General features: G+C 48.2%; 1 protein-coding gene across 1 annotated transcript; it reads right to left on the bottom strand.

Moving 5' to 3' along the window:
• Positions 1-457: 457 nt before the first annotated feature.
• On the bottom strand, positions 458-3215 carry LOC101035504 (PRAME family member 1). Its single transcript, XM_010346499.3, is given in 10 exon segments — positions 458-603; positions 605-653; positions 655-777; positions 779-1024; positions 1026-1076; positions 2009-2099; positions 2102-2338; positions 2341-2432; positions 2434-2532; positions 2929-3215. Coding segments are annotated over 10 exon segments (1353 nt in total). The 3' UTR covers positions 458-525.
• Between the last annotated feature and the right edge of the window lie 9235 nt (positions 3216-12450).

Here is a 12450-nt window from a genome sequence, read left to right as displayed (position 1 = left end):
TGCCTAAGGAGAGGTGAACCGGCACAGGTCGGAAACGGAGCAGGTCAAAACAGGTTCATCAATGACAGAGGACACCAGAAAGTTTTCATTCAGGTTCTCTTTATTTCTGATGTTTCTTTGTAACCTTCCTTGCAGGGATAACATTTTCATTACTGGGGAACTTTAGCTTCTAGTTCTGACTCTGGGTCTTGCCCCCTGCTTTTGTTAGTTCCTCTCACGCTGAGCACCTGCCTGAAGCAGAGAGACCTGTGCTTCCTTTAAGTGTCACGTGTGGCCTGGGCACAGCGGCTCACACCTGTAATGCCAGCCCTTTTGGAGGCCGAGGCAGGAGAATGTCATGCACCCAGCGGTTTGGGACCAGCTGGGGCAACAAAGCGAAATCCTGTGTCCAATTTTTTAATAAAAATTTTAAAATTATTTCAAAAGGAAAAAAAAGCAAAAATAACTTGCATCTGCATTCTACATTTTAGTGTCCAAGTACCTCGGAGAAAACTGGATTGATCTACCCTGCCAGGCATACCTTCCCTAGCAGCAAAGATGGTGCTCCAGTTCCTCAGATGGCGATGAGCCACAGGAAGGACAGGGGGTGGGACCAAGGAAGACACTCCTTGGGCTGCCTCACTTCCCTCAGTGTCCACATCGACTCAGCCCGAGGTCAGGATCTCCCAGTTGACATTAACCCAGGAATGGTAACTCTCCCGAGGGGCAGGATACATCTCTAGGCTTAACTTGCTCAGCCCATGGGTGTGGTGCAGCAGGTGCTTCGGGTCGTCCAGTCACCCGCTTTCCACCAAAGCAGAAGGTGGTGAGCTGGGAGCAGTGGCTCAGGGCAGGCAGGCAGGCACAGGGTTGGGAGCAGTTGGTCAGACAGGGCTCCAAATTGAGGGTCTCCAGAGTGGCAGCAACTTTCTGAAGCAGAACTGTGAGGGGCTCAAGGCTGACTCTGGACAGACACACATTGCCGAGATTAGGATGCTTCAGGTACCTGAGGCTTGGGTACTGTGAGAAGCACTTTAAATCCTCTCAATAGTTTGCTCCGAGCTAAATCCAAGCCCTCTAAAGGGTTCTGGAGGTACCTGGGGAGATCAAGAAGTTAGTTCTAGACAGTGGTACCAAGTAGATGAAGGCAGTAGGGAATAAGCTTCACCTGAACACAAGTGTGTTCCCATCATCTGATGACGGTCTGCATGCAAGTCACTGTGTGATGAGGACTCTGATCAATCAGGGGCAGTCCCATTTTAGGCATCCCGCCTTCTCACATTGCTTGTGGGATTGATTCAAGCCTGCAAAATCTCTAAAGCCTGTTCATGTTTTAGCAGTAAACTTCATCTCTGGTCCAGAGGACCCCAGTGGGAAACGTGCACAAAGAACCCACCTGAGCAAGGTAGAGGGACGTCAGCGGGGCTACCTGCCGGCAGGGGCTCCCTGACATGCCCGCATCTGCAAACCACCTGCCACTTTTTACCATTCTCAAGCCTGCTCCCTGACCCCCATATCCCGGAGGCATGCATTTCCCATGTCAATTACTTTCCCTGGAGTTCAAAACCACCTTTTACAGACCGGGCATCAGAGACGGCATCATTCAGGGTCACGAAGCTGCTGAGGACAGAGCTTCTGCTGTGAAAGGCACAGGTTGGATTTGCTTTCCCACCTCACACACCTTCCTCTGTGTTTCCTGTTCTACACCATCATATCAACTTTAAACATACTTTGTAACAAGAAACTCACACGTGTACCCTCAGTAGAGCTGAAACCCCCACTAACTAGCTTGTACATAATGTCCCTTTCCAGCCTCTACCTCAAGAGACCCTTCTGCCTTTATTGGAGCGGTCCTGCGAGAGCCACTCCAGGACATGGAGCACTGAACAGGGCAATGTGCTGACATTCTGGTGTCCCCTTCCCTGTTCCATCACCACTGGCTGGCACACAGGACACGCCTTTCAGTGTTTGCTGTCACAGAAAGAGGCTGTGCTGTGGTCCGCAGAGAAAGTGCGCTATCCTTTCTCACCTGATCAGCTGTTCCAGGTGCCCGCTGAAGGAGGTGACCATTTCTATTCTAAGCATCTGGAGGTGTTCCAGGCTGAGAAACAGAGCTGAATTTGGCTACTTAACTGTTCCTGGATGTCACGGTCTGTTGTGTAATCATAGCACCTGTAGAAAACGACTTTGCCAAGATTCTTCATCTCCTTCAGGTAAGAAGGACGCTTTCTTATCAGACGCGGCCAGCACAGGTCTTAAATTTCCAGCTCCTGAATGCTACTCAGGGGTATTACTTTCAATGACTTCCTGAGATATTTAATCTGTGTTAGATGATTCACCAACTTACTACAGCAAAGCGGAATCTCAGGCATTCATCCTGGAGTAGTTCCTCGATACAGACGTCTATGACCACCTTCCAGGGCTGGTGCTCTGCCGTCCTTGGACAGTCCTGTCGTCGGCCTCTTACTCACGGCCTCTGGGGAGCAGGACAGGACGCTGGTCCAGAAATTCTCATCAACATCCTGCAAATCCAGCACTTGAAGTTTCCACCTCCTGTGGGTAAAATAAGGGTGGGGCTCGGCATTTAGAAGGACCCCTCCCCGCCCTTTGCTTCATTCGCAGCCCATAAATCAGCTGCTCCTGTCCTCGGTGCTCCCTGGTTTGTCTTTTCTGGATCCCTCTCTCCCTTTCCATTCTGACTGGTCCCCACTCCGAGTCCCTTTACTCTCCACTGGGAAAAGGCAGGTTTGTTCCTGTTCCCACAGGGGGCCCTGTGTGGCGAGCAGTCATTTCCCTGAGGATCTGGGCAATGGCCAAGGCCTCCCTGAGCTTCCTCACCTGCACCAGCAGGAGACTCTGGGCCATTCCTGGGCTACTTCTCCGCCTGATGCTGCTGTTCTTTCCCTGGACACCTGACCCCTGTCTACCAGCCCTCCTGGGTCACCTCACCTGGGATGAACCTTCTGTGTCAGCAGCATATGGAGCCCCTCCAGCAATGCTTTTAAGGTCTCCAGATGAAGGCTCTTCATCAGCGATCCCAGTGGGAGGCGGGTGAAGGGCCAGGCCTGCACCATCAGCGGCAGAGTCTGGAAGTGTCTCCTGCTGACGGCCTCCATGAACAGTGCGGGGAAGAGCTCCCTGGGCAGCTCCTCCACGGCAGAGATGGCCAAGGCCTGGTCTCTCAGCAGGCTCTGCCCTGCCAGGTCCAGGAGTCCGGGTGGGGCCTGGATGCTCATCCTGATGAATCTGCGAGGAAAGCCCTAGAGGACACATCCGGGGAGAAGGTGTCAGTCTCAGAGCAAACACAGTTACCTCGTCTTCTCCTAGGGCATCATTGCAGAAAAGTCATGAGTTTACCCCAATTTCACTCTGTACTTGGTGGCCACAAATCTTTCTGCTTCTGCTGCTACCAGGAAGAATGTCCTCAAAACACCAAGGAGGAGTCAAGGAGACACTGGCCCCTTAATTTTCATCCATTGCTCCTCTGAACCCCAGTACCACCCGAAAGTGTCACTGAGGATCCTGAAAGCTAAGCTCCACCTCTTTGAGGAAACATTTCTTGTCCCTTACCACCCTAAAGCCATGAGGATGAGAGTGTCACACATCCCCAGACAGTCTACATTCTCAGTTTACACCATCAATATGCTTGCGGAGGACTAAAGGGGCTCCCTTAAATAGATGCCATGATTTATTATGAAAAATTTCAAGTAGAAACTGACCAGGTGATGTGGCTCATGTCTGTAATCCCAGTACTGAGGGAGGCCAAGGCAGGCAGATCACTTGAGGTCAGGAGTTAGAGAAGAGCCTGGCCTACGCAATGAAACCCTGTCTCTAATGAATATTTTAAAAATTAAGAATCGTTTGACTCCAGAATGCAGAGCTTGCAGTCAGCTGAGATTGCATCACTATACTGCAGTCTGGGCAATGGAGTTAGACTATGTCACAGAAAAACAATGAATGAATTAAAATATTAGCCAGGCATCATGATGGTGCATGCCTGGAATCCTAGCTACTCTGGAGGCAGAGAAAGGAGAATCACTTGAACTGCAGAGGCAGAGTTTTCAGTGAGCTGAGCTCAGGGCCCTGCACTCCAGCCTGGGTGACAGACTGAGAAGAGAAAAAAAAATTAACCGGAAACTGTACAAGTGGTCAGATGGTTTCCTAGAGCATTTGGAAGATAGGAATAGAAATACTAACTCTAGCCAGGGCATAGTGATTCACACCTGTAATCCCAGCACTTTGAAAGTTTGAGGCAGGTGGATCATCTGAGGTCAGGAGTTTGAGGCCAGCATGGCCAACATGGTAAAACCCCATGTCTACTAGAAATACAAAAATTGGTTGGGCGGGGTAGTGGGCGCCTGCAATCCCAGCTGCTCAGGAGGCTGAGGCAGGAACTGAACCATGTTGGTGAACATGACAAGGCACAAAGCAGGAAGCCCCGCAGCTGCTGCTCTGGACCTAAAGATGCACCTGGGACTTCTGGGTGGTGACGCCGCCCGGCTGGCAGAGAGAGATCTGACTCCTGTGGTTCTCCCAAGGGTGCCAGGATGATGGCAGAGCCTGGGACAGGACCCGGTGCAGGAGCCATCCCTTCCCAGGCTCTTCTGGCCCAACCTTAAAACTGACAAGGCTGCACCTGGAATGCAGTCCGTCTGTTTCTGCCGGAGTCAGGTCTCTTCTTAGCCTGAGGTGTCTCCCTCTGCAGGTTTCTAAGTCAAGGTCTGTTTTCTGGCCCTGCTGGCCTCCTCGAGTCCTCGACACAGTCTGATTTCAGGTCAGATTCATAAACATCTTGGTCTAAACCAGGGGCTGCCCTTCTTTCTTCCTCCAACAAACAACTGAGCACAAAGTCACCCTGAGAGCAGTTGATGCTGAGGGAAGTGTTTGGAGCATCCCAGGGGTTGGGGAGCTCTGGGGACTCATCCAGGCTGGATAAAGCAATTGTGGTGAAGAAAAAGAACAAAGCCCAGAGAGGGAGTGGCCAGGAGGAGCTGCTAGGGCCCAAATAAAGAGGGAGGAGGGAGGTGGCGTCGGGGCCGCGGACCAGGTTCTCTGGCTCTCACAGAGCTCTTTCCCTCAAAGGTTCTGTGTCTGAGATCCCAGGGAAAGCAGGGCTTGGGCATAGGGCTGTTAAGTTCATAAGGCCCTCGGTTTGCCCTGGTCTGCATGAGGTCCCAGGGGCTGCCCCACCTCACCACAGGGGCAGAGATCAGGCCAGTGAGAAGTGCTGAGGAGGAAGAGTGGGTGGCAAGTGTCCATCCCTAATGCCAAGACGAGGGACAGGAAAGAGAAAAGCAGCCTTGGCATGAGGCCAGGGGAAGGGACGCTCTTTGGAAAGTATGAAGCTCTGTGTCTTCTCCTTACCTGTCAGAGCCTTATGGGACCATAATGATTGGGCTTTACAGGAGAGGATAAAGCAGAATGGGTTCCGGCTCAGAGTCCCTGTGTTCAACTGACCCCGAATCTCTTCCTACAAGCCAAGGAAATGCCATGAGGGATGAAAGTCTAGCCAGCGCCCATCGGGCTGTTCCTCCACTTTCCAGTGAATCCAGAAGAGGCACCATGATCCTCAGAAAAATTCTGCAATTTTCAGTTCTGAGGCTCAACAGGAGGCCCCAGAGGGAAGACTCCAGGAAAAGTCCAAACTGAAGATTCTGGAACATGTAACCCGGCCCCAAAATACACAGCTTCCCCATTTCTCCTTTCCGCTTAATTCATTCAAAATTTTTTACTGTGTCTAGAATATTCCACCCGCTATTCCGGGTGCAACTGAGGGAGACAAAGTAAAAGTGAGGAAGCTGCAGAATGGACTCAACAGAGCAGACCCGGCTTGGCGCTGATGCACAGGTCAGAACAAATGGCTGGTGACGGTGAAGTGTGCAGAGCGATCCTAATAATCCATGGAAAAAATGAGTTTTCCCGTGTCCACAGTTTAGCAGAGCCAAGAAGAGAAACAATAGGATCTTTTCAATCGATGCTGAAAAAGCACTCAATCAAACTCAACATCTATTTCTTTTTTTTTTTTTTTTTGAGGCAGATATTTGCTCTTGTTATCCAGGCTGGTGTGCAATGGTGAGATCTCACCTCACTGCAACTTCCACCTCCTGGGATCAAGTAATTCTCCTGCCTCAGCCTCCCAAGTAGCTGGAATTAAAGGTGCTCGTCACCACGCCCAGCTAATTTTTGTATTTTTAGTAGAGACTGGCTATCACCATGTTGGTCAGGCTGGTCTCGAACTCCTGACCTCAAGTGATCCACCCACCTCAGCCTCCAAAAGTGCTGGGATTACAGGCATGAGCCATTGTGCCTGGCCAACATCTCTCTACGTTAAAACTCCCCACAAGCTGGGTAGAGAAAAACATGCCTCAAAATAATCGAGGCTATTTTTGACAAACCCACAACCAACATCATACTGAATAGGGGAAAACGGAAAGCCTTTTTTTTTTTTTTTTTTTTTTTTTTTGAGATCTGGAACAAGACTAAGATGTCCACTTTAACCACTTTTAAAAAATATAATATTGAAAGTCCTGAGCAGAGCAATAAGGCAAGAGAAAGAAAGAAAGGACATCCAAGTTGGAAAGGAAGAAGTCAAATTAGCCTTGTATGGAGATGACATATTTATTTAGAAAAGCCTAAAGACTTCAACAAAAAGTTTTAGTAAAATCATAGGATGCAAAGTCAACATACAAAATCAGTAGCATTTATGTATGCCAACAGCAAACAGTCTTAAAAACTGTTACATGAAGAAATCAATTCCATTTTCAATAGCTACAGAGAATATAAAATACCTTTTCTGGTGTGTTTGACATTCCATCCGTTATCAAAAGCTTGTTCTACCTGCAGCCCAGGGGCCACATGCTGCCCAGGAGCTCCTTGAAGGTGTGTAAATAGTTCCAGGGGGGAGCCCTACCTGTTCTGGGGGTCTACATTTGCAACGCGCTAGTCTAACTGCCCCATGAAAATGTAGTTGAGCAAAGGGAGCTGCAATCTTAGGGTAAGAGGATGGCTGAACACATCAGTTAATAGATTTGGATTAATTAGGTGAGGAGGATGATGGGAAAAAATGGTTGATGTCAAATCAGTCACCATAATTCTTTTTACTTTCCTCAATTATTTCAATTATTTCTTCAGCAATTTATTCCTTCTTTGTCTTTAGTATTTTACAGAAGCTCCTTTGGAATGAGTGAGTCTTTTAGAATCCTCCAAAAATCAATTCCTAAAAATGCATTTGTTTCAGAATTTCTTCTTTTTCAATGAGTCCTATTATTCTCTTGGTAAACACTTTTTTTTTTTTTTTTAGTTTGTGGCTGTTACCAAAAAGTGCTTTATATGTCTAACCTTTGCCTTTCTACCCAAATAGGTGGACATTACCAGAGACACTAAGTTTGTAGTGACCAAAAAGAGGAAAGTTTAATCTGGAAAAGTTGCTCATTTACAGGACAGTGATTATGGACAGACCAAAGTGTGGTCTGTCCATACAGTAGAACACCGCACAGTAATAAAGAAGGAAGAAACTACCTATGCACACGACAATGTAGACAATTCTCAAAATCACCAGTCAGAACAAAAGAAACCAGACACAAAGACAGCATCCTGTATGCTGCCATTTCTATGACATTCCAGAAAATGGTTTAAACAGACCAATCCAACTGGGCTCAGTGGCTGATGCTTATAATCCCAACACTCTGCGAGTACAAGGCAGGTAGATGACTTGAGGTCAGGAGTTTGAGACCAACCTGACCAACAGTAAAACCCCGTCTCTACCAAAAATACAAATTAGCCGTGTGTGGTACTACACGCCTGTAACAGCAGCTACTTGGGAGGCAGAGGCAAGAGAATCACTTGAACCCAGAAGGCAGAGGTTGCAGCGAGTCAAGATCGTGCCATTGCACTTCAGCCTGAGCAACAGAGCTAAAATACGTCTCAAAACAGCACCACCACCACCAGCAATTGCTCTCACAAACTAAACATGGGTGATGAAACGCAAAGGATACAATATCTCCTGGGAGTGATGAAAACAGACTGTGTCAGAAGGCTGGCGACTCCAAGTGAAAACACGTCACAACTCATCAAACTGCACTCTTGAAATGCGCATTATTTTGTCAATAGATTATAATGATTTTTAAGATCTAAATGAATCTACATCTATCTGAAAACTAACATCTTGTTCATTAATAAACACTGAAGATAGATATCTGAAGGATGGCACTTACCTAATTTTTTTTTTTTTGAGACGGAGTTTTGCTCTTGTCCAGGCTGGAGTTCAGTGGCATGATCTTGGCTCACTGCAACCTCTGCCTCCCAGGTAGCTGTGATCACAGGTATGCACTACCACATCCGCCTAATTTTTGTAGTTTTAGTAGAGATAGGGTGTCTCCATGTTGGTCAGGCTGGTCTTGAACTCCCGATCTCAGGTCACCGGCCTGCCTTGCACAGTGCTGGGATTACAGGCATGAGCCATGGTGCCCGGCCACTTAACATAAATTCTATCAGCATCAAATGTAATATCTTTTAGAGACAAACGTATGAAGAATATCTTTAAAACATGCATGGCAACAACGTCCTAAACTCAAGAAAGTGGTTACCTCTGTGCAGGAAGGAAGAGACAGGGCTTCCGCAATAGGGGAGTGTTACCCACGAAGAGTCATCTGTATCTGTCAAGTTATAATAGATTTAAAAATATCCAGAACAAGAGGAAAATGTTAATATTGTAAATACAATAATGAGTGTGAGTATCTGTTTTTGATATTAGTCAGTATACTTTAATGTGGCTTTGCATTCGTTTTGAAGATAAGCTCTCATTTTACTCAGTCGCCCGGGCTGGAGTGCAGGGATGCAATCATGGTTCATTGCATGCTCAACCTCTTAGACTCAAGCCATTCTCCCATCTCAGCTTCCTGAGTAGCTAAGAGTACAGGCGTGCCACGTCAAGCCTGGCTATTTTTTGTAGAGATTGGTCTTGCTTTTTGGCCAGGCGGGTCTTGAAATCCTAGGCTCAAGCAGTCTTCCTGCCTCAGTCTCTAAAAGTGCTGGGATGACAGGCGTGAGCCTCAACACCTGGCTTCTGCATTTTTGTGTTTCATTTTGTGTCAAAAATGAGAGAGACATTATACGAGAGATAAGGACAGCGTGATAGGGAATGACGAGAGCTCTTTAGAGAAGTTCGCTATGAAGAAAACAATAAATGACAGCTAGAGAATGATACGGAGGCAAGCAAACTTTCTCTTTCCTTTTGTTTCATTCTCCAGCAAGACTGTGGAGCGCCTTTTTAAAAGTTGACCAAATGAATCCGAGAGGATGAAATGGACGATTCCAAAGAGATGGGACTGATGTGGGGAGACAACACTGAGAAGCTGAAGAGCGGCGCTGGTGTGTGCAACGACATTTATTACCTTACGGTTGGCCATTGCAACAAATCAGAACATAGGCATAGAAAAACCGACCAAGGGTTAAGCTGTGGACCATATACTGTATGGAATTCCACATGGAAGTCAGTAAGAATAAGGGCGAAACTTTAAGATCTACACCTAAATCAGTAACAGCAAAATGATCATCAATACCACAGGAAGACGCCTTTTCCACAAGGTAAGATAGAATCAGATGTTTCTGTGTGCCTATATAGTCAGGTAGGAAGTCTTCCAGAAACATCTGGAAGGTGCTCTGAACTGAGCCCTCTGGATAGGAGCCTGGGATAAGTCAGGGGAGATGTTTGCTCTATCATCTGTGCTATTAGAAGGTTTTTCACCGAGAATGCTGTACTGTATAACTTGAGGAAAAGAGGTGTTAACAGATGGGGTTTGAGAAATGAAAATAAAACCTTAAGCACCCTCGCCAACAGAAGAGACTCCCTCTTGGTCAAGGAAACCCCAGAGAAATTTAAATGAGGTCCTGGTCATGAGGGCACAGGAGGCCAGAAAGACTTGCCCCATGCCGATTTCAACCAACCACCTGATGCTACAGCCAGGCTCCCCTCCCTTTTGGGATCTAGCCACAACAGCTAAGCAGCATTCATGCTAACACAGAGGTCATAGGACCGACTGAACAGACTGTGTAGCAAAAAGGTACTCAACTACAAACAGGACTATGCCAGGTGAGAGTGAAATCACTCCCCCTTCATGGAAAGATTCAACTATGGTCTGACTGCCACAATGTTCTTTTTCTCCACTGAATAAATCAGCTCCAGCCTCTAGAAAGGCCAGATGGAAACGCCTGCAGTCACCAGCCACCAATTGCAGACCCCTACCCCAGCTCCACAAGCCAGGACTGCAGCTGTGATTCGACGGGGGACTCATTTTCGGCGACTTTCTCCTGATGAGAGATGCTGAACCATGGACTAGTTCTGGCCGATTGACAGAGGCTGGCCACTGAGTGGAAAGATAAAGGGAATTCTCAACAGAATACAGCTTTTTTCCCCAACAGAGACAACTGTGCAGTTCTAATGCAAGACATGGCAAATAAACGTATTTGCAGTTAGAAATCTTTTGATTCCTTATCTGTGATGTGATGCTATGCCAGAGTCAGCCTGGAAAACAAGCCACTTAATATAGGCTTAAACAAAACCTGAGGGGACTTTGATTTGTAGGTGACTCCCCAGGCCACTTAGATAGGAGTTGGGGACCTTTATGTCCCAATTTCACCTTTTGATGTAGAGAACCTAATTATAATGCATTTAAATGTAAATCCTCCACCACAAAGTGAACATGGGAAGTACGTCACATGCATGTTGGCTTACTATACATGCATGTATCCTGCATCCTGTGAATTTGCATAGCTGCTCCAATAACCTGGTGAATATGCCCACTTGGCCAACATGTTCAGCAGATTCCTGGGTCCCTTTCCCTCCCTCCAAGTGCTTGCCTCGGGACCTGACTGGGGGGCCCATTTCCCAGCATGCAGGTTGTAAACCTTTAGAAGACACTGCACTCCCTTTTTCTAAGTCTATAGACCCCATGATTTTTAGTGGACCCCATTGGTGTTAGAAGTGCGATTCCAAGGGGACCTCTGATCTCTTTCTGACGCCTCCTGAACCAACACATCCTGCATTGGCAAGAGCTACTACGACTGTATTTCTAGCTACTTTCTCCATTATTTATCTGGAAATAGGCTGAGGCTTGTGGCTCCCGCTTCGGCTATTACGGGGTCTTTTCACTACACACAGAAGGCACAGAGCTGGAGTCAGTGATGCACGTTGTCAAGGAGGAGGCTGACAGCTGTGACTACCTGCAGGGTTTCCAGCTGACCCACCTCCTGGGTGGGGAGAAGGTTATCATCCCAAACCCAGTCTAATGGATAAGATGTGGGAGGATGGGAGGAGCAGCCAGACAGGATTATAAACACATTCAACGTCCTGCCCTCAACTGAGGTGTGACACCATGGGGGAGCCCTACAATGCCACCTTCTCAGGCCGCCACCTCAGAAACTGCAAATGAGACCTTCTGCATCGATCATGAAGCTCTCCGTAACATCGGCTCCAGAACCTTCAAACCGCGCACAGCCAACTACAATGATCTGAATCACCTGGTGTCTACCATGAGTGGGGTTCACCACGTGCGTGCACTTCCCGGGCCAGCTGAATGCCAACCTGCAGAAGCTGGCTGTGAACATGGTCCCATTTCCCAGGCTGCACTTCATGCCTAGCTTTGCCCCACTGACCAGCCAGGGCAGCCAGCGGTACTGGGTCCTGACCGTGGCCGAGTTCGCCCTGCAGATACTTGATGTAAAAAACATGAGGGCAGCTTCTGAGCCCCACATCCCTCATGGCCGCTAACTAATGGTGGCTGCCATTTTCAGAGGATGCAGTCCATGAGAGAGGTGGATGAGCAAATACCGAACAAATGTTCAATATCCAAAACAAGAGCCGCCTCTACTTTATGAGTGGCTCCCGCACAACGTAAAAACGGCTATCTGTGACATCCCACCCTAGGGGAAAACGTCAGACATTCATCGGTAACAACACGGCCATCCAAGATCCAGGAAGCTCTTCGAGCGTATCTCAGAACGGTTTACAGCTATGGGGGGAAAAAAAAGTGGAAGAGACCATCAAGGAGTCCCTCGGGCTTCTCGCCACCTCTTGTGCCTTTCCACTTCCGCTGGGTCCCGACTGCCCTCTGGTGCCCCAGCCCTTTAAAGCCTCAGCCTGTTCTAGGCAGCAACACTGAGCAGCCCAAAGGCTCTCGCAGTATTGCATTTCCTGAGTGGGGGGTGGTTTTCTAAAAGCCAAGCAAACTCCTAAGAGGGCGCATTTCAGGAGCGCCAGCTTTCCAGTGGCCTGGGAGCTTGTCAAGGAAAAGGCAGAAGAGCCGACCGAGATCCCAGCAGTCCAGGGGTTTTTGCCCCAAGTAGTGGGGAAGTGGGAGAGAGGGTCTCTGGAAATGGAGGCTCCAGCGGGCAATGCTCCTTCGAAGCTCAGCTGCGCCTACTCATAGGTCATCCAGCCGCGCAAAGGACTGGCCTGCCCGTCCACTCTCCGAG

This window comes from Saimiri boliviensis, chromosome 11, assembly GCF_048565385.1.
Source record: "Saimiri boliviensis isolate mSaiBol1 chromosome 11, mSaiBol1.pri, whole genome shotgun sequence".
Taxonomy (NCBI): Eukaryota; Metazoa; Chordata; class Mammalia; order Primates; family Cebidae; genus Saimiri; species Saimiri boliviensis.
The sequence above is the reverse complement of the archived record's forward strand: the minus strand, read 5'-3'. Positions and strand labels throughout refer to the sequence as shown.